Source organism: Aulonocara sp. 'chitande type north' Nkhata Bay, linkage group LG23 (assembly GCF_057382095.1).
Source record: "Aulonocara sp. 'chitande type north' Nkhata Bay isolate Kocher_YH1m ecotype deep benthic linkage group LG23, A_spYH_male_GT1.1, whole genome shotgun sequence".
In the NCBI taxonomy this organism is placed as follows: domain Eukaryota; kingdom Metazoa; phylum Chordata; class Actinopteri; order Cichliformes; family Cichlidae; genus Aulonocara; species Aulonocara sp. 'chitande type north' Nkhata Bay.
In genome coordinates, this window is record NC_141365.1 from 48493111 (window position 1) to 48520672 (window position 27562).

At 43.0% G+C, this 27562-nt stretch overlaps 2 protein-coding genes across 2 annotated transcripts in view; both read left to right on the forward strand.

Moving 5' to 3' along the window:
- The window catches only part of LOC147302878 (protein NLRC3-like), a 238239-nt gene that overhangs the window by 41676 nt on the left and 169001 nt on the right, over positions 1 to 27562 (forward strand). The window lies entirely within an intron of this gene.
- On the forward strand, positions 14439 to 27368 carry LOC147302879 (dynein axonemal heavy chain 5-like). Its single transcript, XM_086284475.1, has 10 exons — positions 14439 to 14664; positions 15029 to 15129; positions 17066 to 17254; positions 17322 to 17396; positions 21894 to 21983; positions 24870 to 24941; positions 25067 to 25165; positions 25874 to 26060; positions 26276 to 26441; positions 27233 to 27368. The coding sequence occupies exons 1-10, from the start codon at positions 14439 to 14441 to the stop codon at positions 27366 to 27368; spliced, it is 1341 nt and encodes a 446-aa protein (XP_086140601.1).

Below are 27562 nucleotides of genomic sequence, written 5' to 3' on the forward strand. Positions count from 1 at the left end.
GCAGACTACTTCATAACAATTATCCATCTCACATCATAACTGACTAGGTTACTTCTTATTATTAATATTATGTCATTATTAATATTATCATCTTTTTCTTTCTATTTAATAACAATAGTATATTACAATATTTTATTAGTGTATATCACTATACTACTACTGAGCCAATTTAATAGTTAGGATCATTTTACTCAGCAAACAGATAATTTAGAATTCATCCAATCTGTACAAATTTGCTTTTTCTCTGAACAGGTTTGTGCCTACTTTTTAGACTGGTCTTCTGTTTGCCTCATCTCAGATCCAACCTTCGGTCACATTCATTCTCTCTGTTGCATGTCGAACCAAGCAGTTTATTATTATATATTTATATTTTATTTTGTATCCATCAAGGGCTTCGGGTGATCTGCAGTTTCACCCTTTCCCAAGCTGGAGACATTTACCTTTTCACACACTTTCCTTGGCTGAACAATGACACAGCCTTAATGTACCTTATGCATCTCTGTATTTTATTTAAAAGGTTTTCATGTGAATTTTTTCCTTTTATTCATTTTATACATTCTGGGCATGGTCGTCATGCCAACTATGTTTCATTGTTAATATCAGTTTACAGGTTGTTATCCTTCCTATTATTAGTTTCAATACGTTAAGAATAAGTTCTAATGTAATTTTGTCTTTATTTATTTTATTTTTGTACTTCTTATATTTATATCTATTCGTTGGGGTCTGTTTCCAACCTTTTTAAACTACTTTGATCTCTAGTTTTCACTTAATAAGGGTTTTGTCAGTCACTGCACTGTAGTGTGACCTGATGCTGATTTTACTATTAAAGTATCTTCTGAGAATTGTACTTCCTGTGGTTTTTTGTTCAAAACGGTTTTACATACCCCTGTATCACGTAACATCTGCACTGGTTTGCCATTGACATATACTGTCAGCGTAGGTTTGCCTTTTACTTCAGACACTAATTGATAGACATTAAATACTTCTGCGTCACTTTTATCATTTTCATTTGACTTTTTCTCATTTAGTCATTCATTTGAATATTGCCGTTTGTCTGTTTTATATCTGCAATCTCTGGCGAAATGCCCTTCCTTGCCACAATTCCAGCACGTATTATCTCTTTCTTCACTTCTTTCGCGTAAGTCTGTCTGTCCTACGTATCTCTGGCCCTTTCCTCTAAGTCCTCCTCTTTCTCTGCCTCCATTTTCTCTCCTCTGTCCCTGTCTGTTACCTTCTAAATCCTCCTGAGAATGCGATAAACTCTGTTTCTGGATCTAATGTGAAAGTACCCGTGCTTGCAGTTTTTTATTTTTTATATATTATTATTACACGGAGCGTGTGCTTGGCATGTTGCAATGCGTCTTTTAGCTGCTGTTGGTAAGGACCGTCAGGACCTTCATTATAATCCATTCCTGAATGTTGCCTAAAAACCGGACGCAGGCGATCTAAAAAATCGGACGCTGTTTCATTTTCTTTTTGTTTCACTTCACCAATTTTGCCTATCTTTTTGTGACCACGGCCGGAACACGAATATATTTGGGTTATTATCACGTTGTGCCTCTGCATAAAGACCAGACTGAGGTCTAAACAGATCACAGGATAGTTTAAGGGGGGTCGCAGCAGCGGGAGTGGGGGTTGGCCGTGCAGCAGCGGAAGTGGAGGTTGGCTTCACAGCAGCAGGAGTGGGGGTTGGCTACCTCTGCCTTTTTCATTTTTCTTTTCTTGTTTCTTTTTTTTTATTCTCACATCGTCTATCTGCCTCTCGCTTCCATACTTGGAAATATTTAATTCTTACGTGCGTTTTCCTTTTTTCTTTAAATCTTTTGTTTCTCCTACTTGTTTCAGTAATGCTCCTTTAAGTTGTAATAGTGCAGATGGGCTACATTTTCCTTCCCAGGTGGGACATTTGATCTTTTTAGGATTTCTCCATCTTTGCACACTAATTTGTCCGGCGCCTGGACATTTTTTTTTTTTGTTTTTTTTTCTAACCACTGTTCGTCAACAGTAAACTTAGTGGGCTGATTATCCATTAAAACAAAACTGCAGAGCTTTCTCTGGTATTAGACTTAAGAGTGGTTACTGACTACGCCCTTCTACTCCACCCTATTTAGTGGAGCGGTGTCAGTTTTATGAGGCGGAACTCAACCTTTCTCTTTTGTCACCAGTACTTCAGCTACTGACAGGAAATAAAATGACAATAACAATGAGAGTGATTCAGCAACCTATTGTGCTGTTCAAATCAATTCACTCTCAACACACAGAAAACACAAACATTTATACAGACATTTTACACAGTCGCGCAGACCTTATCGGCAGGTCAGTCCTAAAAATTCCTAATTTGAGATCCTTTCGGTGGATTAATCCTTACGCTTTTATTTTGAAAATCCTTTCGGCAGATTAGTCCTTAAGCTTTTATTTTGAAAATCATTTCGGCGGATTAGTCCTCTTATTTTTACACGTGGACCCTTTCAGCGGGTCAGTCTTTAAAACTTTTATTTTTACAGATCCGTGCAGTGGATCAAACTCATTCAATCCGTTCGGTGGATTACTCCTAAATCAGAATCAGAATCAGAAATCAGAATCAGAAAGGGTTTTATTGCCAAATGTTGAGCAGGTTTACAACATTAGGATATTGCTGCGGTGCTTCAGTGCAAACATACTGTCATAAATTACGCTTTAATAGACATGAAATAAAAATAAGAATAAGAATTAAAAGTGCTAAGTAGATAAATATATACATGATATATACATGAGTGCAGGTGGTGATCAGTGCCAAACATGGAATGATGCAGTGAACACAGCATAGGGTCATGTGTTAGTGGTGGGAACAGTCATACGGTTATTGTTCATGTGTCCGACAGCAGAGGGGAAGAAACTGTTCTTATGGCGAGAGGTTCTGGTGCGAATGGACCGGAGCCTCCTGCCTGAGGGGAGCAGGTCAAACAGACTGTGTCCAGGGTGAGAAGGGTCAGCTGAGATCCGAGCTGCACGCCCCAGTGTCCTGGAGGTGTACAGGTCCTGCAGAGATGGGAGTCTGCAGCCAATCACCTTCTCAGCAGAGCGCACAACACGCTGCAGTCTCTGTTTGTCTCTGATAGTGGCTCCAGCGTACCACACAGTGATGGAGGAGGTGAGGATGGACTCGATGATTGCAGTGTAGAATTGCATCATCGTCCGTGTTGGCAGGTTGAATTTCTTCAGCTGCCTCAGGAAGTACATCCTCTGCTGGGCTTTCTTAATGACGGAGGTGATGGTGGGCTCCCACTTCAGGTCCTGGGTGATGGTGATACCCAGGAAGCGGAATGAGTCCACAGAGGTGATGGGGGTGTCAGACAGGATGATGGGGGGGAGTGGAGCTGTGTGCTTCCTGAAGTCCACAATAATCTCCACTGTCTTCTGGGCATTCAGCACCAGGTTGTTGTGGCTGCACCAGGACACCAGACGTTCAACCTCCCTCCTGTAGGCAGACTCATCCCCGTCCGAGATGAGTCCAATAACGGTGGTGTCATCTGCAAACTTGATTAGCTTGACAGACTGGTGGGTGGAGGTGCAGCAGTTGGTGTACAGGGAGAAGAGCAGAGGAGAAAGAACACAGCCCTGAGGGGAGCCGGTGCTGATGGTCCGGGAGTCTGAGACATTCTTTCCCAGCCTCACATGCTGCTTCCTGTCCGTCAGGAAGTCAGTGATCCACCGGCAGATGGGATCAGGCACATTCATCTGGGAAAGCTTGCCTCGGAGATGGTCTGGAAGGATGGTGTTGAAGGCAGAGCTGAAGTCCACAAACAGGATCCTGGCGTAGGTTCCTGGGGAGTCCAGATGCTGCAGGATGAAGTGTAGGGCCATGTTGATTGCGTCATCTACAGACCTGTTGGCTCTGTATGCAAACTGCAGGGGATCCAGGAGGGGGGGCATGAGGGTCTTGAGATAGGAGAGAACCAGGCGCTCAAATGACTTCATGACCACAGATGTCAGAGCCACGGGTCTGTAGTCATTTAGTCCAGTGATCCTAGGTTTCTTGGGGACAGGGATTATGGTAGAGGACTTGAAGCAGGCAGGCACATGACATGCCTGCAGTGAGGAGTTGAAAATGCCAGAAAACACTGGGGCCAGCTCGTTTGCACAGTGTCTGAGGGTGGCAGGAGACACACCGTCTGGGCCGGGAGCTTTTCGAGCATTCAGACTCTTAAACTGCTTCCTCACATCTGCTTCATGAATATGAAGAGTTGTGGTGGGAGGAGGTGGTGTGAAATCCTCTTTTGTGTGGGGTGAGGAGGGGGGTGTTGTAGGTGAAGTGTTTGAAGGTGGTGATGGCTCTATGGAGGGGGGAGAGGTGGGGGAATGAGTGTCCAAAGTGCCTCTATTGTTGGGGCCGTTGGAGGTGTGAAGGCTGCCTGATGGCTCGTCAAAACGACAGTAGAAGTCGTTAAGGGTGTTGGCCAAGAGCAAGTCATCAGTGGAGTGGGGGGTTTTAGGCTTGTAGTTGGTGATATTCCTAAAACCTTTCCACACAGAGGCCGAGTCATTCTCTGAGATCTGCTGCTGCATCTTCTCAGAGTGCTGATGTTTGGCAATGTCCACTTCTTTAGTGAACCTGTACTTGGCCTCTCTGTAGCAGTCCCTGTCTCCGCTTCTGAACGCCTTTCTCTTTTCCAGCCACAGCTTTTTGAGTTTAGGAGTAAACCAGGGTTTGTCATTGTTATAACTCACCCTGGTGCGTGATGGCACAATGCTGTCCTCACAGAAGTGGATATAGGAGGTGACAGTGTCCGTAAACTCGTCGAAGCTGTTAGAAGCAGCCTTCATTGTGTCCCAGTCTGTAGACTCCAAACACGTGCGAAGCTCCTCCACAGCCTCGTTGCTCCACAGTTTTTTGGTCCTCACGACAGGTTTGGAGAGCTTCAGCCTCTGTCTGTACGCGGGGATCAGGTGGATCATGACGTGGTCAGAAAGTCCGAGTGAAGCGCGGGGCACCGCACGATAGGCCCCGCTGATCGTGCTGTAACAGTGGTCCAATGTCCTCTCCTCTCTGGTCGGGCATTTAATATACTGCTTGTATTTGGGAAGCTCGTGGCTCAGATTGGCTTTGTTAAAGTCCCCAAGAGCAATGATGAGAGAGTCCGGGTATGTCCGCTCCATGTGCAGTATCTGCTCCACGAGTGCGCACTGAGCTGCCTGCGCATCCGCATCTGGCGGGATGTAAAGAGCGGCCAGGATGAATGAAGCAAACTCCCGCGGAGAATAAAACGGTTTGCAGTGAATAAAAAGGTATTCCAGAGAGGAAGAGCAGTGCTGAGCAATCACTGTTACGTCTGTGCACCAGCCACTATTAATGTAGAAGCAGACACCTCCACCTTTGGTCTTACCAGAGAGAGAGGCCTGCCTCTAAAATAAAATAAAAGCTTTTATTTTTATTTATTTTTTATTTATTTATTTTTATTTATTTATTTATTTATTAATTATTTATTATTTATTTTATTTATTAAAAATAAAGCTTTTATTTTGACACGTGGACCATTTCGGCGGGTCAGTCCTTAAAAACTTTTATTTTGAAAATCCGTGCAGTGGATTAGACTAATTACATCCTTTCGGATAAGACCTAGGTTCGTTTTACGCGAGTGTAAGTGAGTGGTTTCTTTACCTTCCCAAGACTCTCTGGCTATGTTGAAAGTCAGCCACTGGATCCCAGCGTCGTGGACCACTTAATGACACTGGCCAGAACCTGAATTTCACGTCTCTGGACTTTGACTCCTACCCAGAGGAGGCTGTCGACAGACTTCAGTGAAAAGATCTCCACGACGCCAGAACACAGCGGCCGATGCTTCCTACTCCGGCTCGGAGGACCAAGAAAATGTGAGGAGAAATTGTAGAAGGCAAAGGAACTCAGACTGAAGATATCTTTTTCATGTGCACACATGGACGATCCCCCCTCATCGCCCGATCCATCCTGCAGCAACGTGTGCAGGACAGATGTGACAGAGAGGAAAGACCGCCCAAGGCTCTCAGAGCTTTCTTTATTTATACTTAAACAAGTTTTCAAGGAAGTAGGAGTGGCAAAAACATTTCCATAAAAGGAAAGACTGTTCGCTTATCTGCTGAGAAAAGGAGGTAACTTGGTATGTATAGAAATTCAGACATTCCCATATATGGGGAGAGAGAGAGAGAGAGAGAGAGCGCCAGCTTGTCTGTAAGAATGGGAGGAAGTGTCGTATGTCACCGCATTCCTCTACACATATGGCTTCAATCTCTCTCCCTGTGTTGGCTCCAATTCACAACCTCTTCTTCCTTTAAATAAAGCTACAACTAAGCATAATCACAAAATAAAAAATCTTTCATCAGAGTGGGTTCCTAAAGAAGTACCACAATTTCGCCAGCAGGTGTCAGGATTTGTAGGCTTCATTTTGGCAATTATCTCTGGGGTTCTAAAATATCTCATGACCACCTTCCATTTAAATTCTCTCCACAGCCCAGAATTAGTCACCAGATGGGCTTCACCGAACACCTCTTCCCAGGTGTCCTCTGAGATTTGAGTGCCAGTCTCAGCTTCCCACCTTGCCTTAATATTCAAAGTTGCATTTGTATTGAAACTCATAAATGCGTTGTAAAAACTACTGATTAATTTTGGGGAGGAATTACTTTGAAATATTTTTAGAAATATTTCCTCAATGGGTGAGGGCTCCAAAACTTGCCTCCATTCTTTATGTTTTGTCAAAAAGCTTCTTAGCTGCAGAAATCTAAAAAAGTCAGAAGAAGGAAGCCGAAACTGACCTCAACTGTTCAAATGAGCTCAGGTGCCCATTCCTCACAACATGACAAAGTTGATGAAGCCCGCTATTTGACCATGCTCTGAAGCCAGAGTCTTCCACAATAGGAGAAAAACCCTGCAGGGAGGAGAGGCTTGATAACATTGAAATTTCTTTTGGAAGACCAAATGATTGTTTGATTCTACGCCAAATCTTTAGTGTGACCCTCGTCCGTTCCCCCATATGCACATTTTTAATTGAAATGTTAGAAAAAAGCAGGGATTCCAATGATCTTTTGCACATTGTCTTCTCAATGTTTAGCCCCTGAGTTTCAGACAAATCCCGCACCCATACAGTCAGGGGTCTCATGAGCTGCCCAGAAATAATATTTCAGGTTTGGAACAGCCAATCCCCCCTGCAGCTTTGACAGTTTTAATGTTTGGAACTTGATCATCCCTCATGTGTATTTAGTCTCTGTGTTTCATGTCTGTGTCGCGTCATCTGTGTTCCCACCCTCCATATTTTCATGCCCAGTCTTTTGTATTCTTAGCCATAGCTTTCTGTGTCTTCATGATTTATTATAGTATTAGTTCCCCAGTTTAGTTCTCTTCACTGTGATTCTGCCTTGTTTGATGTCTTCAGCCGAAATAAAGGCACGCTTTTCGTTCAAAGTCCTTTCGCTTCAGTCCTCCACACACTCTCCATACGGTCAGCTACTGCGACCGTGACACTAAACTACATGCTGTGTACAGCCACTCTCCTGAGCCTGTATTATATACACAGCGGTTACAATGACAAACTGAATACAATCTCATATCTACAAAACAGGCTGAGTCAAAGTTGCAGCTACGCTTATGGACATGGAGAAAAAACAAGCGAGTTATCAGCTCACCAGCTACGACTAAGAACAGCTAACCAACTATCCTTGAGATCTACAATGACCAGGGAATAAGGTCTACAGACAACCAAACTATCCTTGAGATCCACAATGATTTCAATAAGGTGTTTTATATTACCTCCTTGGGAGAAGATGCGATCGCTAGTCTGGAGGAACCTGTCTCTAATGTTGAAATTGAAACAGCCGTACGGAGCATGCAGTCTGGAAAATCTGCTGCCCCGACGGGTATCCATCTGATTTTTTCATAAAGTTTTCTGACCGACTGAATTCACTGTTAAAATCAACTTTTGAAGAATCCTTCCTCTCACAGTCGTTGCCTCCAACAATGCATCAAGCAGTGATGTGTTTAATTGTAAAACAGGAAAAAGACCATTTAGATTGTCGTTCATGTCGTTTAATATCTTTGTTCAACACAGACACCAAGATCCTGGCTCAAGTGTTGGCCCGTCGCTCACACAAGTATTTGTCCTCCATTATTTCACCAGACGGGCTTTATTAGGCACTCTTTTTTGAACATTAGAGCTCTATTAAATATCATTTATACCCATGTTAAAGGTGATACATTGGAAACCGTAATTTGGCTTGACGCAGAAAAGGCGTTGGATCGGGTGAGATGGGATTTTTTTTATACGCTTAAAAAATGTGGCTTTAATTTTGTATCTTGGATAAAAGTATTGTATTGCTCCCCTCTAACAGCCGTCCAGACTAACAATAATCTGCCCCCCAGGACAGGGATGCCCTCTGTCTCCTTTTTGCCGTTGAACCGCTAGCTGTTGCTCTGAGACAATGTGTTGGTGTTGAAGGAAAACATCGAGGGGGTATCGAACACGAAGTCTCTCTTTATGCCGACGACATGATTTTCAATCAATCAATCAATCTTTATCTATAAAGCACTTTTCATACAAAAAAATGTAGCACAAAGTGCTTTACATGGTTAAAAGCAGCCCACCCCACCCTCCAACTCACTCCCCACACTCTCATTAACATAAACGATGTGAATACACGCATATCCCCCCCCCACACACACACACGCACACTTAAAGAGTAAAATTGGGCTGGGTACGCATGAGCCAAGTGAGGAAACACTATAACAGGGAGCCGTCTGCACCGGGAGCCGGTCACAGACCGCAGCCTCCAGGCTGGGCACACAGCAGGAGGGAGGCAAAGAAGCCCCCCAGTCAGGCTGAGAGGACCCCCCAGAGCCCCAGCAGCCACGGTGCAGAGATTTTATTTATTTCCAACCCATTGAATAGCGTCCGCAAACTTTTGGATAGACTTACAATAATAATAATAATACATTTTATTTATAGGCGCCTTTAAGAGCCTCAAGGTCACCTTAATGCATACTTCAGGAATTTGGGACAATTTCTGGATATAAAGTGAATTTTGGGAAGAGCGAGGCAAAGTCTATCTGTACGACAACTGGGGAGTTTTGTGTATTTTAGCCCCTTTTAAACCCAGCTATAACAAGTTTAAGTACTCGGGCATCTGGGTGACAAGAAAACCACAAAGACTTGTATAAAACTATCTTCCTTTATTGTCGAAGCTTAAAGAGGATTTTGGAAAATGTGAGTTTTGCCTCTTTATTTTTATGGTGGGGATGCAGAACAAGGAGCAAAGATGAATGTGATGCTGAATCAGCAGAAGACTTGGACTCATTTGATTCCAGCTTTGATATCATTGATTTCAATATGTCCATTTCTGTCACACTTCACCTTTAAAAGTGAAGCCATGTGGTTCCTGGAAGGAAAACACGACTTTTTCAAGTCTTTGTCCTGTTTTTATGAGAAATGTACGACTTTAATGTGAAACATTCAGAGTTTTTTCTCTTGTTGTGTTTGTTTGAAGCTGCTTCCTGTTGGCTTCAGCTGTTTGGAGTTTCCATTTTCTAAACTTCTACATTCTGAACCTTCTTCAGCTCTGAACAGATGATGAAACACTGAATGATTTCAAGCACTTTGTCTAATAAACTTACATCTTTCATTCTTTATACAGATTGGAGAGCTGTGGTTTGTCAAAGATCAGCTGTGATTATCTGGCAGCAGCACTGAAGTCCAACCCCTCCCATCTGAGAGAGCTGGACCTGAGTACTTACTACTGGTCGTCGACTACGAACAACCTCCAGGATTCAGGAGTGAAGCATCTGTGTGGTTTCCTGGAGAGTCCAGGATGTAAACTTGAAACTCTGAGGTCAGTCAGCATGTTTTAGTTGTGCTGAGATGAATATGATGTGAAAGTTGTGCTGACACTAAACTGCAGACATCAGGCTGATATTATACTGATCCACACTGAGGATCTTCATGGTAAAGTCTGTTTTCTTCTTCTCTGGTTTAGTCCATTGACTGCAGCAGAACAATGTTCACATTTCAAACCTTCAAAGAAGAAGAAAAATCCTCCACTGGAAAATTCACTGTGAAACTCTCAAACTCTTCATTGCACCTTAAAGTCTGTGTGACACTGAAATCCAAAGCAAAATGTGCGTTTGCTTTACAGACAGCAGTCCAACACAAACATACACACATCATCCAAAACACAGTCCAACATCCAAATCTCCTCCACTGCCAGCATGAATGATGGGAAAGAGAAGGAGGAACACTCTGACATTCAGGGTTAGAATGAGTTTCATCAAGCAGACTGTGAAGATCAAAGCTGCATTAGAAAGCTTACATGAATGAATGAGTGGACAGAAGTGGACAGAGATCATCTGAAGCACTTCAAAGGCTTTAAATCAGCACATTTCTCTTTATTCTTTATCAACTCTGTTAGTTTCTCTCAGTTTTCTGTGGAATGAAGCTAACAGCAGGCTAATAAGATGCTGACCAATAGGTTTCTATTAAAGGTTGTAATTTGTATATGAAAAAGTGCTTTGGCTCAGCAGGGATCAGCTTACAGGTAGAATACAGCTGCTGGATGGGATTAGCATGTCATAGCTATCTACCAAACTGCTAACTGGGGGATTTCAGGCCATCTATGGATCATTTTTGCTAACTGTTTATTCAGCTTAGGCTCACAGGGCTGCAGCCTGTGCCCTAGCTGTCATAGGGCAAGAGGCGTGGTCCACCTGCACAGGTGAGCAGTCCATCACAGGGCCAACAGAGAGCGACAGAGAAGCACTCCCTCACATCCACACCTACAGCCAATGTAGAAGCACCAATGAACCTAAGCAGCATTTCATTGGACTGTGGGAGAACATCCAACCTCCACAGAAAGGCCCAGCTGACCAACAAGCTTCAACCTACAACCTTCTTGCTCTAAGGCACTAGTGCTAACCACTTTTGCCCATTTCAGCCCAAATCCTGCATCTTCCTGTTTCTGACTCCAGGCCAGCTCCACTAACACTTTCTCATCAGACACTGCCACCTAGTGGAGGAAGTCTTAGTTCCATTTGAAGCTTCAGATTACAGTTAGTTCCTTTACAAAGAGGTGGAGGTGGTGGGGCCACAGCACCATCATCACTGAGTGCCATAGGACACTTAACCTTTGTTTCCATATGCTGGGAACTTCCTGTTGTTCCAAGGAGGACTGGAAAATGTGTGAAAATCTCCCAGTCAGTTCCTCACAGCACACTTCAATCATTTCCCTCCCACAGCATCAGGACCAGGGCTTTTTCTCTCTTTGGTCCCACTAAGAGATTTCCACACAAACACCTCATCAGTGGGACTCTCAGAGCTACCAGCCCTTTGCTACAATCACAAAGCTCTTCATTGAAATCAATGATATCAAAGCTGGAATCAAATGAGTCCAAGTCTTCTGCTGATTCAGCATCACATTCATCTTTGCTCCTTGTTCTGCATCCCCACCATGGACTTCATTCCTTTCCAAGCCAGCCTTGAGTGTCCTTTATTCAGCTCATCCTCTGCTTTACTTTTACACCTGATTTTAGCTGCTTTATCTCTCTTTCAACAGGTTTCTGTGCCTCAATCTTTTTCTTCTCTCCCTCATAACAAGACAGCTTCTTCTGCCTGAGAACATGTTGGAGTGATTTACTAATCCAGGGCTGCTTATTGGGGAAAATACTTCCTGTTTCCAAAGTAATCCCCATTTTTCCCAGAAAGAAATGTCAGTAGAAATCGATGATCTAAGTGAGAACATGAGCCTTTAAAAAGTCCCAGTGGGTGCAGTCAAAGCAGTCCCTCAGTCCCAGTATAGAGTCTTTGGTCCAGACTGGAACAGCTGTGTGCCCAGTTTGAGCTCTCTTCAGTGCTGTGACCTGACAGACCCAGAGGGGCCATCACATCACATTTAGAAGCTCCCCTGATGGAGCCACAACACATGTCCAATACTTAGTCTGTCTTGTTGGACCAACTGGAAGAAATGATTCAAGGACTTAGTCACAGAACAGAGATTCAAATCTCCAAAATCCAACTGGCTGCATCAGGACATATAGTCTGAAACTCTGCACAGTTTCCTGTTTGAAGCTGCTTCCTGTTGGCTTCAGCTGTTTAGAGTTTCCATTTTCTAAACTTCTACATTCTGAACCTTCTTCATCTCTGAACAGATGATGAAACACTGAATGATTTCAAGCACTTTGTCTAATAAACTTACATCTTTCATTCTTTATACAGATTGATGAACTGTGGTTTGTCAAAGATCAGCTGTGATTATCTGGCAGCAGCACTGAAGTCCAACCCCTCCCATCTGAGACAGCTGGACCTGTATGGAAACAACCTGAAGGATCCAGATGTGAAGCAGCTGTCTGATCTTCAGCAGAGTCCAGACTACAGACTGGAGACTCTGGGGTCAGTAGAGTGATGGAGTGAGTGGGTGGTGCTGTCAGCAGTGTTGTACTAAACACAGTCAGTATGAAACAAAGATCCAGTGTTTCCTGTAAAGCTGCAGCTTCTCAGTGAAGCTGTGAGAGGAGAACGGTGACAGGCTTCAGGATTGGACACAAACACTTCCTGTTTCTCACCTTTATGGTCACCATAGTAACGGCTGACACGCTCTGATCAAACACTGTCAACAGCCAATCAGCTCTCTGAACAAAGCAGCACGCAGACCAATGACTGCATTGATTTCCAAGTTTAAAGCAGTGAAGAACACAGTCTGTAGGTGAGGAAGAATTTAGTGAGAGCAGATGTTTGGATGGAATTCCTCCAGTTAACAGCTGGAACCGTCCATCTGGATTGTTGGGCTTGTTGTTGGGGTTCCTACAGAGCTCAGAGTGGACACACCAAGGTTCTTCTAATGAATGAAAGTCCAAACTCAAACTAGGAGGGAAAAACATTTTCAGCAACTTCAATAAAAATCCAAAGATTAGAAAAAGTGAAGCAACAATGAGTCCTAGTACAGTCCCAGCACTGACGTCCCTGCTGCTCTTTATACTGGATGTGCTGCATCACTGACTGACAGCTGATGAAGAGTCTCTGGAAACACTCGTTTATCTCCTCTGCTCTTCCTCCTTCTCTCTGCAGGTGGAGGTGATGATGGTAAACAGGACGGTGTGTGTGCTGAAAGAGGAGCAGCTGTGTCCTGATGATCCAGAGAGGTTGAAGCAGCAGCAGCTTGTGTGTAGAGACGCTCTGACTGGGCCATGTTACTGGGAGGTGGAGAGGAGAGCTTCATCCAGCAGTGACTGACAGAGGAATGAAGTGCAGATGACTGTCAGTGCTGCAGAGTGAACTGCTCTGAGAACAGCTCCACTGTCAGACACAATGTAGAGTCCAGCATCAGCCCTGTGTGTCCCTCTGGATCTGACAGAGGATCATCAGTGTATCTGGACTGCTCTGCTGCTGCTCTGTCCTTCTACAGTCTCTGCACAGTCTCTGTCTCACTCTGGAAAGATTTTACAACTTGTTGTAATTACAGAACGTTAATATAATATTCAAACATGTGATCTTCTCTTTATTTCTGAATCTTTACCAAATAAAGAAAAACCAAACTAACAAACAGAAGCTGTCGTGTCCTTTTTCACCACATCTGTGAATCTTTTCTGTGTTTTTCCTCTTTTCCTCCTTCCTGCAGCTCCATCTTCATCATTCTGTGTCCAGTATATGTGAACACGTCCAAAGCATCTGAGCCTCATGTTACCCGTTTGTGTGAGTTACGCCTGTCGTTGTGTTGTGGTGTATAAATAAGGGGCAGGAGACAGCGCTGGATCTCTGAGTTCTTTACTCTCAATTTCTGCAACATCTGCAATATCTAGAAATGCAAACCTGTGAGCTGTGTGTGTTGTGCGTCTGCTCGGCCACCTCTCCTCCGGCCATGCTGGAAGCAGCTGTGTGTTTGACAGTTTTATCGACTCGACAATAATCGAACAAATTAAATGTTCAAAAATATCAACTTAAGCACTTCAAAGTCAACAAAAAGCTTAAAACAATGAAATAATATTTCACTGACAAAACAACAGCTCATAAGAACGATACACAAAATAATACAGAAACAAACAAATAAAAGTTATTAACCAGGATCCATGTTTTTGTCACAAACACTGAATCAGCTGATTCACTCTTTATGTTTCTGAGTTTGTTTTGTGATTATAGTTCTGGTTTCTGTTTCTGTGTCTTCACTGTGTCCCACGTCTCCTTACTTTGGACTGTCTGTCCTGTCACTGAAGGTGTCTGCCCAACAAGGACGTGGTGCTGAATGCATCCAGACCCCTGCTGACTGTCTTTGCAGCTTCGGTCAAAGGTACAGTGTCCACTGTGACCCTGAGAGCAGGACACAGCCAGAGGTGAGTCAGCAGTTACAAACTAAATGCTGCTGACATGAATCAAACTGCTGGATAACCCACTGCTCATGAAAATGGCACCTTTCTGTTGCTTTTTGAGATTACTGAGAATATTTGAATTGTGACTCAGATGGCAGATCCAGGCTCTCAGCCTCCAGCTGAAACTTCCAGTCCTCCCCCAGCCAGAAGCTCTGATGCTGGGCTGAGAGACTTTGATCCTTCCCTGGATCCAGAAATCCAGGAGGGAGAAGGAGAACAGGACCTCCTTCCTGATCTGGAGAGGCCTGAGGGAAAGAAAGATGGAGCAGACAGAGCTTTGAACAAATCCAAACCTCCTGAGCTTCACCTCCACAAAGGTGCAGACACTGATGCACAGATTCACATGTGACACCTGCAGCGTCCAGCTTGTGCCGCTGACATTATCTCCACTCTGATACAAGCCTCATTCACTCGCTCACACACGTTCATACAATCACCTTTTCCTCACAGTCACACACATGAATGTAATGAGGGGAACTCGGGGTTCACTGTCATTCCTCAGGATGCTTTGATATGCAGACTGGAGGCTCTGTGGATGAAACACCGACTGTCTGAACCACTCTGAAGTGTTCATGATGGACTTCATCCTGATTAACACTACAATACTTGTTAGAGGCCTTTTATATGTAATAATATTCTTTTCCATTAAAGCTCTGAACATTCTCACTCTTTCTTGACCAGGTGTGACAGGTGAAGGACACCGGCGAATAGGAGGACAGAAGCTGAGAGCCATTAGTCACATGACTTCAGCTGCTGCTGCCTCACCAACCACTGGCCCCTCGGTGAGTCTAGAGTTACAGCAGTGACCACAGGAAGTGCACACGTGTGATCTAAAGCTACATGTGGGCCTGTGACCATCAGTCTTCTCACTGTGGTAGACGGGTTTGTGAGTCCCTGTGATGCTGGGAGTGTCCAGGACAGTCGCTCCTGATCGGGTCTCTCATGGAAAGCTGGTCCCAGGAATTCCTGGAAAATTCCTCCACAAAAGAGAACTGGGAACATAAGTGCAGAGTGACAGAGGTGCTCAGCAACCCTGCTGTTATATGGGAATAGAACCAGAATAGTCGGCAACCACTTGAGTTAAGTTAGCCAAAGAGATGCGACTCAGACTGACTTCATCATGTTGGCAACGTGTCTGCATTGATAAACTCCAGTTATTGACAAATCAGAGAATAATTCCAGTCGTTCAGAGACAGATTGTGATTGTTTGGAGGATGTAATCGTTTCCCTTCAGGGAGCGTGTTGGACGCTCAGTGTCCGGGTGATTAGCTGGCTGATGCAACTACTTAGAATCAGTTTGTGAATATGAAGAAAATCAGTGCAGTCACTGGACAAACTCTGATTCTTCCTAGTTTCACTCTTGTTTCAGTCCAGTGTGACTGAGGTGGTAAAAAATGATCTGACTTTTAGCCACACAGCTGTCTGCTAGAGAAAAAGCCTTTGTGCACAACTTTCTTAAAGGCAAACGGCACCATGTTCACTGCAGCTGCAGCAAACGCAGCAAAGAGTGAAAGTTGGACTGAGAATGTTGTGACTGTTTCATGAGAAAGAGCAGGAAAACAAGCATCACACACCCAGACACAGTGCTGGGATTAGAATTAGACTTTAGAGCCAAATGTAGGACAAAAGCTTTAATATGAAAGAGGAAAACCCAACAACAGCCAGAGCATGAAGCTCAAATCTATACCAATCACCAAGAAAGCTGACAGGCCTGTGACACGTCAGAGACGCCGTTCAAATCATAAAGAAGTTGGTTTATTGACAAAATGTAAAAAACCAAAAGAATCAAGTCAACCTTCAGTTTCGAGCGAGTAGACCAATCAGGCACAGCAGCAGCTCTAGAATAAGCAACAATTTGATGTATTACAAACAACCTTTCATATACACACATACATATGGCTCATATGCTGTTTAAAAAGGGCTCAAAGACCCAACAGATTACACAAAGTACAAAAATACTTTCATTCAGACAACAGTCAGCTGTGCACGAGACAGAGAGCCGACTACAGTTAGTAACATGGACTCACTTTGTTTCAGACACGACACAAAGTAACACAAAGCCACAAAGAGCAGAAACATCAAAAAGGAGGCAGAGCAGCAGCAACTCTCCATGAGCTGTGAGGCTAACAGCCACCCACACTTCCTGTGATGCATAATGAAAACAACATTAACCTGAAGGATGATAACAACAGAAAGAAGTCTAAGCTAACGTTACACAGCGCTCACACAGCGCTGACTGTACAGGCCTCACACAGCTACGACCTGCATCCACAACACCTACTGAACACAAACAAGTTAATGATATATGAGCAATCCAGGGAAGGCTTCCAGGAAGGTGAGGATCCAAAGACAGCTCTACAACAGCATCAGTCAGCAACAATGTTACTAATCACTGACTCTTTCATCCTTTTATACTCAATCAAAAAGTGCTGTGTTCACATTTGTTTCTGCTGAAATCCAGAGACTGAAAATGCGTCTTTTTAAAGTTTGAATAAACTGACTGAACTTCTCACGAGTCCAACCGTGAGGAACACTTCCCCCCATGACACATCACAGGACAACGTCTCAGTGGAGGGGGGGCAGTAGCTCAGTTTAGGCAGTCACACTCAGAATCGATGCCTCCAGTCAGGGTCAAACGTGGTCCTCAGAAACCTGCAGATGTTTGGGCCAAGCTCTCACTGGTCTCTGCGTCTGTAGACTGAGCTGATGTTTCTCCAGGTGTCTGGTAAAAGGACGATGCTGCTGTCCAATGAGGCGAGGAGAGAAGTAGCCAAACAGGCGAGAGCCGTGAAGGAGGAACGGCGGGCAGCTCTGGATGCCCGACATAAATACCTGATGAGCAGGCTGGCCGACGCCGGCAGCCTGGAGGAGGCGGCGGTGGAAGACGCCATCGTCTCTGATGACAGAGTAAGTTCAGAGACGTGATCCTTCCTCAGAGTTGAACCTTTGAGTCATTAATGTCTGATTCTTCCAGTTCAGTCTGATCCATGAATTCTTTGCTGCAAACGGATCCAAGAAGCTGATTTTCTTCTATCAGGATGTCAAACAGGTAACTTTGATCACATTTCTTTTTTTTTCTTTTCTTTTTTTTCTTTTCTTTTTTTTACTCTCTTCCTCTTTTCTCTTCTTTTTAGTGCTCGGAGACTAACCCTCTCTGCACAGGAGGAACAAACTGTGCGCACTTAGTTTGTTTCTTAGCACTAATTAGCAGATATGTGTCTTGCCAATCAAGTTTGCTAGTATTAGCAGCTAGCTTAGCCGTCAAGCTTTTTATCTAAATATGGTCATTGGCAACTCCAAAAAAGCAGTGGTGAAAATGCCAACAATGACGTCAACATTTTCTCAGAGCAGTGGGGAGCACTACAGTGTTTCTGTCGTATGGCAGCACCTATTGTAAGGAGAAAAATGCTGAAATGTGACTCGCTGATCTTGCTATGGCTATGATAACATTATTCAGTTCATTGTTATGTAAAATATGTTTATACTATTTAAGGTATTCATTGCAATGGGTGGTTCCACACTGCAGTCTCTAATCTTGCAAGGAAAGAGAGGAGCTTCCCTCTGTAATGGAAGGACATTTTGAAATAAAGACGGCTGCAACTTTTCCTTCTCTTTTTCTGGACCTCCAGCGCACCTTTAGCGAACAAAGAAAAGCACAAATGAAAACAGGAATAAAATAAAATCTTTTGAACAAGTGTCTATTTGTGAATCACTGTATTATTTCATTTATTTGTTTCTGTTTATTTATGTTTTGAACTATCATAATATTTTCTCCAAACTTCTGATGATAGTAGAATTTGGATTTGAATCCAAAATATGACTATCCAATAAAACCAGTAAATGTGTATTTGTATCAGACATCATTTGGGTTCATTGCAATTTCAGAACAAATTCTTATTATTATTAGTAGTAGCAGTATAAACCTCTATTACAAATGTATTCTTTACCTGTCATTATAAATTTGCCATTGTATTGATTTGATTTATAAATTAAGCCAAATAAATTATTAATTTTACAACTGAGAGTCCTATGTGTATGTTTTGCCACCATCATGGCTCTCGTCAATGAACTATTTTTAGACATGCTGTAACTGTCATGTGCTCAAACGACTTTCTGTAAACACAATGAAGATTTCTATCCTTCCTGGTAAACTATTTGTGAAGTTTCAAGAACTTTGCTCCTCTGAAAAAGCATCACTCAGAGGAATGTTGGCAGTGACTCAGAGAGACGATCAGACATGTAGAGCACCATAAACTCAGTGACTGAAGGGTCACACATTCAGCTTTGGATTCACTGTAAAATGTGAAGCTGGAGATGATTTCATTCACCAGCAACAGCAGACAGCTGAATGGAAAAGTTCAAAGGTTTAAAACCACAACATTTGGAAATCCGGAGGATGTCATTTAATGTTGTGTCAGAGATAATTCCCCCCAAGTTATTAGTGAATATTTCATAATAGAAATGACCAGGTTTCCCTATTGACAAGGGTGTCATATTTGATACATGGGTTTTTGAGATCCTAACCTACTTATATGTTTTGTTTTGTTTTTTGCAGTTATTTAATTTTTTTATATGACTGTCCTTGATTATTTTACTATCTTGTGTATTTTAAAATTTAAAAAAACTGACAGTGTAAGAGTCAAGGCAGGGATTACTGTCATAGCGCTTTGAAATTATTTAAACTAAGAAGGAAGGATCATAGTAAAATACACGTTTAGAAGTTGAAATGTTGAAATGTAAATCTGTAAGTAACAATTTGTAATACCTTTATTATATTATCTTCTACATTTCCAGTTAAGATTTAAAGCTCGGCTTAAATTTTGTCAGATTTATTTTTAACGTAAGTGACCTCTCGGGGGATTTTAAGGGTTCCAAGGAAGACAAGTAACTTGCTTAAACTGACATAATTATTGCATGTTTGCCGGAGTCAGCAAGCTGAAGAAAAATTGGGATCTTACTGGAATCAGATCAGAGACATAACATCAGAAGTGGTGGGGAGGATGGGAAATTCAGGAGGCAGGAGGATAAAAACAAGCTCAGACATATCTGACGTTCAGTTCAAAGAACTCAATAAAACAGAAAAACTCTTTGATGCAGTTCTTGGAAGCAAACGTGGGATGGTTTTCATCAGCAGGCAGGTTTCTTTCAAAATGAAACTACAGTTCAGATCAGACTCAGATCCATCTGTTCAGTCACTTTCTACTGCTTTATTCAATTCAGGGTTGTGGTGGAGCTGGAGCCTGTCCCAGTTTCACAGGACGAGATGCAGGGGACACACCCTGAACAGGTTGCCAGTCTGCCACAGGGCCAACAAAGAGAGACAGAGTCCTGCAGGAATGTGGGTTACTCGGTTTTGCCAAGAGAAAAGTATAGAATAGCTTGCCAGTCAGCAATTAACATATAACCACTCCAAGGTTCACCCAGTGCTATTTGAATAAATTTGCGCCAGAGGCTTTACAAAGCATTTCAAACAAACACCGTACCATATGGTTACAAAGCATTTCAAACAAACACCGTACCATATGCACAAAAATGCTAAAAGTTGAGTAAAAGTTAAGAGGAGGATATTGTAGGGGAGACCGGGGATAGTTGTAACGTGGGTCAGTTGTAACACTTCCAATTTCTCCAATCAGGGCTAAGTTTCAAATGATGTGACTCATCCTGTGCATGCCCAACTCAGTTCTGCTATCACATGTGAAAAATCAGCACATTTTGTCAAACACAGACAATTTAACACGAAAAAAAGTAATTTGTATGCCAAAAAGTAAGTTTTTCTACTTTATTTCAATTTCTAATAGCATTATCTGCTTTGCAGTTAAACTCATCAAACTTAAATTATGTTATTTGTATGTCTATGGGGATATATTCTGTGTAGGTCTTTAGTGCTAATGTTTTAGCCGTTGCCTGTAATGTTAGCTAGTTCATGGCTATAGAAGTCTGGGTCAGTTGTAACAGCAACAGTCTGGGTTAGTTGTAACAATAATGCAGATGTTACAACTTACCACACTATTACTTTAACTTATATTAAACAAGTTGGGGCAACGACATCAACAGAGAGAGGTTCACTGGTCACATTTCTATATGTGGTTAATGCCATTGGCAACACAATTACTTCACTGTTTGTGTTCCCACACATACATTATGCAGACCTCTGCATCAGAGATGGACCAGTAGGAAGTACTGGTAGTGGAAATAAATCAGGATGGGTGCAAGAAACAGATTTCCTCATCTTTCTGAAGCACTTTGCAAACCACACCAAGGTAAGCCATGATAAAAAGTAATGGAACTGCGATGCTGGTGAACAACTACATTTTTTCAGCTTCATTGTTATGTTCAAAATTGGTGCAAGAGTTGTAGGTTATAATGCCCACTGAGCCAATGAGGCCAAACTCAAGGAAGACCAACCAAAATTAATGAAATATTCAGTTGCAGAAAATTCCATAATTTGTCTTTTTTGGGGGGTTGGAATATGTTCAAAAGCTAGATTTCTGCATTCTGTCACACACACACACAGCTACATAAATGGCTCTAAGTGCATTCATGTGTTGAATAAACAAAGATTACATGTTAATGTTTTGTTAGTACCCTTATTTCATTGTGTTACATTTTACCCCAGGATGTGTTACAACTAACCCAGACTATGGGGTTAATTGTAACATTTCACTTTTTTTTTTTTTTTTGTGTCCCGTTTGGATCTTTAGCCATCAGAATTGTTGTCTTAAGGCCAAGAAAGATGCCAAGCGGATTTATTTTACCAAGTGGATCATCATGGCCTTGCCATATTGGTCCATTTGATTGACCTTTATTATAATTATGAATTTATTTTATTTTCAGTTGCTACAAACGGGACAGACATGACTGGGGGATAGGACAGGGAGAAAGAATGAAAGAAAGAGAGGGAGAGAAAGAAAACCAAAGGGGAGAAGAGACGGTGAGAAGGGGGGGAAGAAAAAAAGAAAAACAAAAAAAAAACCACCAACAAAAAAAACAAAAAACACCTGGGTCACCTGTATGGAGAAAAAAAACAGAAGAGAAAGCAAACAACAAAGAACAACATAATAAAAAAAACAGCACCATCACAATAAACTAGCTAGTAGTAGATATCAGTAGATACTAAATAATAAACGATATTGTGCAGCACGCAAGATAGACAGCGCACAATGTGCTTTGAGGCAGCAGCCAAGAAAGCTGTAGTCCGCGTCTGTGAACACCCGTGTGTACACCTGTGTGCATACCTGTGTGGATCAGCATGCTTGCATTCCAAAGGTTTCTCCATGTAACGATCTGCTAGGGAGTGTGGGGAACCACAGCCCCGTCCTCCAGGGCATGAAGCAGGTATGGAGGAGATCAAAACTCCAGACATCCAGAGGCCCCCAGAACACAAGAGACCAAGGAAGACCAACAGAGGGGCCGCCGCGCCACTGTCCCAGTTTGATCACATTTCAATGACTGACACATGAAGGTCTAACCGCTCTTCATAATCTGCTGTCCTGTTTGTTGCAGCGTACTTTGTATTCATATCTTTTAATATCTGCCTTTCTCCCAGAGTCTGTCCTCCCGTCAGTCTTCCTTTGTGGACGCATCAAACTCAGCTGTGGCTCAGAGGAAACTCTTCCTCACTACGGGGAACTCTGAGGTTGGCTTCAGCTTTTTATGTTTAGTTCATGTGAGAATCACAGAAAAATGCTGATATGAGTGGAAGGTTCTGCTGGGAAATTGGCAAAGAGCAGATTATTGAACAGCGAGGCAGACAGTTCATTTCAGTGATGCCAGTTTATTAGAAACGAGGACTGTGGGGCTGCTGGAAGTCAGGACGGCCGTTCTCTGGATAAACCTGACAGCTGAGGTGGAGAGCAGGATTTATCCACAGACGGCTTCTTCCAAGCAAATGTCCTGAACACACCTGAGCTGAGGGTTACACAGAAACGTGTCTTAAAGCACGAGCCTGGATCAGACTCGAGGACTCAGAGCTCAGGTGTGTGACGTCACATTGATCCACCTCTCGGGGTTTTTGTGTTCTGATGTATCTGGTTTCTCTTTAAGCTCCAAACAATACCGAGCCTACGATTCATCATCGTCCTGCTCAGAGATGATGAGCCTGAGCGTGTTTGTGTTTCCATGGATCAAACTGTGCTGCTTTGTTTGGTTAACGAGGTGATTAAAGTCTTTGACCAAACACTGGATGACTGACAGCTGCAGGCTGAACATCAGGAGGTCGAGAGGCCGAAGTCTGAGGAGCTCAAAGCTCCACAAACACTTATTCACAGAAAAAAGGACTACAAACATGGAGGAGCAGCAATCAGAGCATGAGCTAAAGGCTACATGCTAATAACATTTCCCCTGGATGTGGTTTTAACAGGATCATGAATGATGAAGTATTTAAAGTCAGTTCCAGCCTGAGTCGGTGCCGTGTTGGCAGCTCTGATATGCAGAAACTTGCAAACATGGGACAGGAATAAAAACACTCCTGTGACGTCAGAGTTTATGAATGATGACAAACTGTTGCTTGTTTTTAGAAACTTTGTTGATGCTTAAAATGATCAGGAAATAAAAGCTGAATAGATCCACTTCAAACAGGAGAAGCTTTCCAGTTTGCATCAGCTGGGAAACTCGCTCATATCCAGTGTTGGGCAAGTTACTTTCAAATAGTCATTCAAAATTAATTAAGTCATTAATTATAGTTACTAATTACTTCTTCAAAAAGTAACTTAGTTAGTAACTGAGTGACAAGGTTCTAGATGTAATTAATTACTAGGAAAAGTAACTATTGTGTAACTTTAAAAATACCCTCTGGGCTCCAGGGTATAATCGGCCATTGTGACTCCTTTTGTCAGGGTCCTGGGTCGCAGCGTTTTGTGTTTCCTTTTGGTTTCATCTTGTGTTTGGTGTTTATTCTGATTTTGTTTTAGTTCTTAGGGTTTGGTTCTTATGTTTAGTGCTTCCGTGTTTTATCAGCCCTGCCTGTGTCTGTCCTCTGTGCTCTGTTCGTGTCCTTGTGTTGTAAAACAGTCTGTGTGTTTCCTGTTTTACTTTGAAGGTTTGTGTCTCGTCTTGTGGTTCAGCTGTGCTCCCCTCCTGTGTGTCATCCCCTCATTACCTCGTGTGTATTTATAGTGTGTGTCTGCCTGTGTTGCTTGTGGCGTCGTCTGCATTACTCTGTGTGTCTCCGTGTCCATCGGTGTTTCTCCACGTCTCTCTTCCTTCTTCGTGTCATCTCTGTGTTTCCCTGCTGCCCTCATGTTTTCTGCTTTGTCTGTTAGTTTGTCCCAGTTTAGGTTGATGTTCGCTTCTTCCCTCACCTTTGTTATTTTCACTGTAAATAAATCTCCACTCGCATCTCCACCGCCGTCTGCATCTTGGTCCTCATTCACTCCACCACACGACTGCTGCCCCAGCCGTGACAGCTTTTTATGTTTCCTCTACATTTACCTTTAAAAATTATTTACTTTGCCGTGTTTGGTATCATTCTTTTCAGCACAACCTCACGTGTCTGAATCTGCAGTTATGTTTTCATTTTGACAAACTGTATTAACACAATTGATCTAAAATCAGACAGAAAACAAAAAAGTTATATTTTTTACTGTAACAACCACGAACATGTTTAACGAATCATTTTTATAACTTTAAATGTAAATATAAATTTGAAAATTATACACACAAGTTTTGCAAACAACAAAGTTATTTGCAGCCATTTACCTTTTACCCTTTTTTTAATAACCATTAAACTATTTCCAGAACAATCAGCTGTTCTGCATTCAATAAGACGCCACACGAATTATTTGTGCGACTCCAAAATAATAATTAGTGTCCAGTATAAAAGAGAAGATCACAGCCTGATACCTGCAGGTCTGACAGCAGCTCATAAGCAGAGAGTGCTCGCTGCTGTCCTTAGACACTAAACATGAAACTATTGAGGAACAAACACGCGTATATATTGTTTATCATGACTCTGGTTTTACTGGCCTATCAACACAGTTTATAAACTGGTATATGTCACCTTGTTGCTTTGTCTGTAAGTGGTCATGTGATTGTCTTACCACGACTCCTTTATTCTTCCTCAGGCAAACAGCAGCACTCATGCGATTGTTTTGCCCCCTGAGCTCCAGCTGTTGTGCCAAAAAGTGATGGTCTGTCTGCGGGAGCGCACAGCTGCTTAAAGCTGCAGCGCCCAGATTACTTACAGCTACTTCCTGCAGCTGATATAAGCTGCTGTAAGCTGAACACAGCTTCAACCGTCTGTTTGTTGAAAAATAGTAACGGACCGCCCCACATTTTCTTGTTAGTAATTGTAACGGCGTTGTAACGATAGGAATAGTAATTAGATTACTCTTTACTGAAAAAGTAGTGCCGTTACTCCCATTACTGGTAACGAGCAGCCTGCAGAGCTCTCCAACCACCCCGTCTTTAAAGCCCATGAAAGGTTTTCCTTTGCATGGTGAACTTTGGTGACAGAGTGCAGAGGAAGTGCTCTGTCTGCGTCACGTTAAAGGAATCTGAACTCCATCACGTTCTGTATTTCCAGCCTTTACTGGGGAAATGTCTGTTCTTCCTGAGAACCACTGAGAAGGCCATAACCACCGCTAACGTGCAGCAGGTCAGTAACTGGTCTGGGTCACCTCCTCACCTGCACATTTAACAAACCGCACAGACCTCATTGGTTGACTGTGACGTGGATGCAGCCAATCATTCTGATCTTCTCGTGCAACCTGATGTTTCCAGGAAGTGAACTTTGGCGTGTTGGACTGCGGCGGCGGCGTCCTGAACAGTCTGGAAACTCTGCTGACTCACATCATGTTACCTGCTCTCAGGTCGCAGCAGGTAAAACACCTCCATCCATTCAGGCTTTCACTGAGCACAAAAAGGGAGATGTTTTAAGCTTCCAGTGATCACATGACGCCATATATGAAGACTTTGTTGATGGTGGGAAGGAAGAACTCTCTTTAAACAGGAAGAGACTGAAAGCAAAGAAAGGGGCAGGGAGGGGCAGCCATGAGGGGTCAATCCTGTGAAGAGAAGCCAGTGTAGGAGAAATCTGCTCTCTCTTTCTAGTCCCTGTCAGGACTCTTGCTGCAGCATTTTGGATCAACTGAAGGCTTTTCAGGGAGTTTTTAGGACATCCTGATAATAATGAATTACAGTCGTCCAGCCTGGAAGTAATAAATGCATGAACTAGTTTTTCAGCGTCACTCTGAGACAGGATATTTCTAACTTTAGAGATGTTGCACAAATGGAAGAACGCAGTCTTACATATTTGTTTAATATGTGCGTTGAAGGACATGTGCTGGTCAAACATGACTCCAAGGTTCCTCACAGTGTTACTGGAGGCCACACCTTGGGCTCATCTGTACCTGCTGGTTTCTCTTTGTGGGCTTTGACTGTAGAGCAGCTGTTACATAATGATCCATGAAAAGTCTTATTTGTGTGCAGTGCTCCTCCTGATGCTTTTGGCTGTGAATGAGGTAAAAAGTGAAACAGGAAAACACATTAACCTTTGTTGTTATTGCTGACCTTTGACCCTGTGCCCAGTCGTGGGGCTCTGTGCAGGACGGCGCCTCGTGTCCACACGTCCAGTCCTTCCTGTCCTCGGTGGATCAGTTTGTCAGTAATCTGAGCTCAGCCCGACTGAACATGGAGAGAAAGTTGCAGCTGCAGCACGTGGAGCTTCCTGACGCCATCAGCCAGCTGAGCAGCCCTGCAGACTACAGAGCAGCAGGTATGAAGCTCAAGCTGTTCACATCTCACACAAACAATAAGACTGTTGGAAATACAGGAAACATCATTTAAAGCTTTAAAAATCAACTCTCAGGTAAATCAAACCAGTTTATCTGTGGAAGCTGAAGGAAGCATCTGACCTGAGACGATGGCTTCTTTGAAATAATGAGTCCGTGTTCACGTGTGTTTAGAGGAACTCGTGTGTTTCGCTCTCAGCCAATAACAGTGAGCTGGTGGAGCGTCTGGAGGAGGTGTCGACCCTGTGGACCAATCAAATCAAGCAGGTGCTGACGGAGAGCGAGCAGATGAGGAAAGAGGCCGACGACGTCGGGCCGTCGGCCGAGCTGGAGCGCTGGAAGAGCCGCACGGTGACCTTCAACAGGTAGACGCGTCCTCTCAGCTGGATCTCCTGCAGCGTCAGCATTTACAGGTTTCACTTTAAACTCAGTTTATCAAACATGATCTGACGTCTGTGGACAGAAGCTCCTCAGACCTGCAACAGTTTAGTCTCCACTCTGAGACTTCAGGACAAAACCACTTTTACACAATATAACTTTCTGTTCTTTCTCTTTCTGCTCTTTAAAGTTGAAATGTTCCAAAATATTCATGTGTTTGTTTGTTTGTAGAATAGTTTTTAACCCTTTCATGCATGAATTATGACGACATCAATCAGGATTTATTCTTTAGTATTTTTATTCATCTTTAGGGATGAAAACAGATTTTTGAACTTCATTTTTTTAAACATGCATTTTTCCATCTTGGTTTGAAGAAATGTTTTGTGCACTTACACTGGCTGACCAGTAGGTGGCAGGTATGGCGCGACACATCAGAGTCCAATGTAGAGTTTATGTGCAAGTACAACATCAACACTGACACGAATACAAGCAAACAGCCTTTGAACTCTGTGTGTGTGTGTGTGTGTGTGTGTGTGTGTGTGTGTGTGTGTGTGTGTGTGTGTGTGTGTGTGTGTGTCAGGCCGGTGCTGCTGCAGTGAGTCTCTGACTGCTGTAATCTGAATGCGGCGTATCAGCGAAGCTTCCACAGCGTCAGAGACAAACTGAGAGGAAACCTGAGAACAGCCAGTTTGACTTCAGGTGATCAGTAACTGACTCTGAGTCAGAGCGTGTCAGCAGCGTCACGCTAACCTTTACACACGTGTGTGCGTGTTTTCAGTGAGAACTACATCTTCGGGAAGTTTGACTCTTTCTGCCGCCGTCTGGAGAAGATGGCTGACATGGCGTCCACGCTGGAGAGCCTGGCTGCTCTGCAGAGCATGAAGGTGGATGATTGTCAGATTAGAAACAAGTGACTCCATCAGATATTCATCAATGCACAATAATAATTATAATAAGACATTTATAATATAAAAATGGTCGAATTAAAGTCGATGCAAAGCTACAGTGATGAATGGACATTTGTAATGATTTTGTATAAATGTATTTCCTCCTTTTATTATTTATTAATCGTGTCAAAAGTCTATTTTCCAGAAATGAGACGGATTCA